General features: G+C 37.2%; 1 protein-coding gene across 1 annotated transcript; it reads left to right on the top strand.

Annotated features, from left to right (window-relative positions):
- The first annotated feature begins 516 nt into the window (after positions 1–516).
- Positions 517–3,299, top strand: LOC137404439 (uncharacterized). The gene is made up of 4 exons (XM_068090642.1): positions 517–712; positions 1,342–1,657; positions 2,052–2,156; positions 2,563–3,299. The coding sequence occupies exons 1-4, from the start codon at positions 572–574 to the stop codon at positions 2,949–2,951; spliced, it is 951 nt and encodes a 316-aa protein (XP_067946743.1). The 5' UTR covers positions 517–571; the 3' UTR covers positions 2,952–3,299.
- The last annotated feature ends 627 nt before the right edge of the window (positions 3,300–3,926 follow it).

The raw sequence follows: 3,926 nt of genomic DNA, 5'->3' as shown, positions 1-3,926 counted from the left end.
AGGTGTACTGATTTTGCTGCACAGTTTTGCCAAAACTTGCAAAGGCGTTTGATTGGTGCAGGTATTGGAGTATCAGTTCACAAGGCCAAATGTTGCAAGTTCGAATCCTCTATGATGCAATCATTTTTTCCAACCTGCTGCCGTGGCTTTGCGCAGATGCACAAACCGGCGTGAAATGTTTTAATGATATTGTAGACCCCATGTTTGTGGATTCCCATCTCCTCTATCTCCCTAATAGCGAGAATTATAAGATGACATCACCTGAGGAAGTGAGTGGCATGCTATACATTTACACGTCACATTCAGGCTTGTTTAGGAAAATTAGTGAATCCCTATTTCTAAAAAATATTTATACACACAGCAAACCAAATATTGATACTGTTAATTACATTTTATAAGACACATAAATGTCCGTATGACAACATATTGGAACTATGACAGCTTGCTTGCAGTAGAGATAAGGTGGATTATAAAAGGTCTCTCTTCATTGAGTCAAAAGCACAGTCCAAAAGATCCTTGATCTGCAGAAGACGGTAAATATCATTTTGGTTTTAACATCTTTCTCATAATAATGATATTTTACATTCGAGGAAAGAAGCGCACTTTACACTCATCAGACCAGTGGTGTGCGCATTCTGTAAAGCGCACGCAGCTGCAGCACAACAACACTCTGAATCGACTCGCTAAAGAACAAAATGCTGCCGAAAAAAAGGTGAGCTGCCGGCAAGCATAACAAATATTGTTTTAATTAAGTAAAATGGATAAATTTTCTTGCTTTTATTCACGTTAGAGAAAGAAACAATTGTAGTTAGTTGCTCCGGTAGGTCAAGTTACTTGTGCTTCTCGCATTATCAATAGCATTTGTTCAACAAAACAGCGCCAAATAGTAAATAGCGCTTTGTATATGTTTGCTATGAAAACTTACTTTATTTTCATTTAGAGGGTTCAAATCTCCGACTCTTTCAGATTAATCTGCTACCAAAGACTTGGTAAAACATAGAGCATGACTGGTTCAATGTAAAAATGGAAACACTAAACTTTTTCTGTTAATTATTTGACTCGATGTCATTAACAAGCACTACATTCCTAATTTTTAACTTCTTGTGTTTGCTTTTGTTCCAATCATGACGCAACAAAGTTTATATATAATAGATTGATTCTTGTCAGCGAATAGCAAGCCGTGAACCCTGGCGATATCAGAGCAGGTCTATCCAATTATCCGCAAGCGAGGCGGAGTATAAATGACGCATTTCGTTCGAGGAGTTATTGATCAAGTCACAATGTATTCCGGATTACTTGTTGTCACGAGCGAATCGGGTTACCTTGATTGTTGAATTGCAGTTAAACAAAGACATCAAACTCTTCAGTGAAGAACAGAGGTCAGTGCTGCCGCTTATCCAAGCACGATCGTGTGTCAGGGCAAAGGTTAGAGTATACATTAGAGAAGATCTAGAAACACGCAGACGTTCTATACTGCTAACAGTTCATCGGAAATCGCAGATAGAACAACCAGCAGAGCAGCTAGGTGGAAGACGACGATCTGTCACAGTATCAGATCCGACTAAAGCGGAATATATCAAGGATATGAGAGAGTGTAGAGTCCGATCCGCATTGAGAGAGCCTCTTGCGTTAGACATAACGATGGATAAAGAACTCGGTAAGTCTGTATAATCAGCCCTTCTGTCGGGATCGATCTGTCTTGCGAAATCACCGCAATAGTTCAAGTGTGAGCCATTTCATCAGTAGATGTTTGACAGACGGAGAACATTTAACATAATGCAAATCATGTTAAATGTTCCCTGTTCATTTTTAGCAATGACAAGAACTGAGGAATGATATTAAGATAATATTGTTTTCTTTACTATAAAAAGGAAAACCTTTCTCTTCTTTTTGCTTTTTCTCTCTCCTTTAACACTTTTTTACACTTTGTTTCCAATACTTTAAATACAATTTATTACATTTTTAAATTTGAAATTTTTGAACTTTAAAAAATTTCAATATTTGTCAAATATGTAATTAATGGAGTTGAACGAGACTGAATTATTTTACAGTGGCGGCTTTGATGACAAAGAAATCACTGCCTGGTCTAACAAGCAACTATGACTACGAAGACAATATTGAAGATGACATGATTCCAGCCTGCGTGCTAAAAAGAGGTAAGAGCCTAAAAGACGGAGACACTCTGTTCACTTTAACCTAAGTTCTCAATCAATGGCCTCGCCATCTATTAATCAGCTTCTATTTGAGTTGCTTTGAAAGTGTATCACTTATTAGTGTACTCTACAGTGTGTACAAAATTCTAGCTCAACAAAGCGCTTCACCTCTAATTAAATTTTTAGAATTATTAACAAATCTTTCTCACTTGAACAAAGAGTATTGCATGTCATGATAGTAACTCATTTCAATAATTGCAATGTAAGGTTAGATCTGATTGGATTGTGAGTTAGTAAGCCATATTTACCGAGCATGACCAGGTGAATCTTACACATTGATTGGCGTGTTTAACAATCACAAAACAAGTTATTTCACAAAGTGTAAAACAGTCTTATATACATACTGTAGGCAGAAGAATGAGCAGATCCGCTACATGCATGAACGACCTTGTGCGACAAGAATTATCAGACTACGTCGACAAGAAACAGCAACCTCTTCCTACGCTCGCTACCTCCTCTTTATCTATCAAAGGCAAACTATCTTACGGTCTAGACAAACCTGTCATAAAGACATTAACAACGACGCAGTCGCAAGACGAATCAACGACCGGATCATCTCATCGATCGTCATTAGAATTATCTTCAAAATCGCCATCACCAAATCCGTCTGAAACTGAATACAGAGTGAGAACATCAAGTCTACCTTGTCCTCCGACTGCTCCAAAACCATCAACTATCCGCCTGAACCGAAGAGTGATAAGACATCAGAGGAGTGCAATTAAACCGACTCTGCAATAGCATTAGACAACGATTTAAGGCAAACACAGTGTCGTCACTTATATGTTTTTGTTGGCAACACAACGATATTACAAATAAGATATTAGATATACATAGTTATATTTGATAAACACAGTTACTACTGTTCGTCAAAATGAACACAGAAAGTCTTTAGCAGTTAAAGAGAGGTAGCCTGTTACCTCATACTAGATTATCTACTCGCATGCAAATCATTCCTCGTTTTTACCTTGTACTCTCCTTAATCTAGAAAGGGGATTTAAGTTGTTAACTAAAGCTATAATTTTTATGCACAGTATTTTACAATATTGCATTGTTATTATTACGGCCTCTCAATAAAAGGTTTATGGTATTTAATCAAAATGGCCTATTAAAACATTAACACGCACTAAAACAGCACAAAAGCAATGTCTAGTTGTCACAGAATTGGATTGCCAATGAAGCCCTAGAACATAGTGTTGTCACTTGAGTTGTTTGGTCTAAAATGGTGGATATGTTAAGATTTCATTGTGAAGAGCAATGCTAGGTTTGATGGAAATTGTTAAAAAAGAGAATCAATATGATTGGGTAGTCTTAGCTTTTTTTACTTCTCTATTGGATGAAGCTAGATCTATATTATAATACCAAGTTTTTGTGGCAAAGTGAAAATGTTCAGGCTCGCTCAGAATACATCTTGTGTTATTAGTGGCTGAATCGATGAATCAGACAGAATGGCATAAGAAGCTCTGTCGGAGTTTGCTGCTTAGACCAAATTAATGTTTCATCCCGTCCTATGTTTGGTTCAATGTTTTGATGTTTCTGAACCAAACCTTAGCAGTTAAACAACAACAATCTGGACTACTGTAGGTATTATCTATATTTCTGTAGAAACTACTCTACTCTTCACCACCTCTCTAGCTGTTTGCCCCTTCTCCACCAGCACCTATTCTCCACATCATGATGTGCTTTTTTACGTTAACTCTAGTCTTAACTCTAGTG

The sequence above is a fragment of the Watersipora subatra genome, chromosome 9, assembly GCF_963576615.1.
Source record: "Watersipora subatra chromosome 9, tzWatSuba1.1, whole genome shotgun sequence".
Classification (NCBI taxonomy): Eukaryota; Metazoa; Bryozoa; class Gymnolaemata; order Cheilostomatida; family Watersiporidae; genus Watersipora; species Watersipora subatra.
Note: the sequence above shows the minus strand (reverse complement) of the source record. Positions and strands in the feature narration are given on the sequence as shown.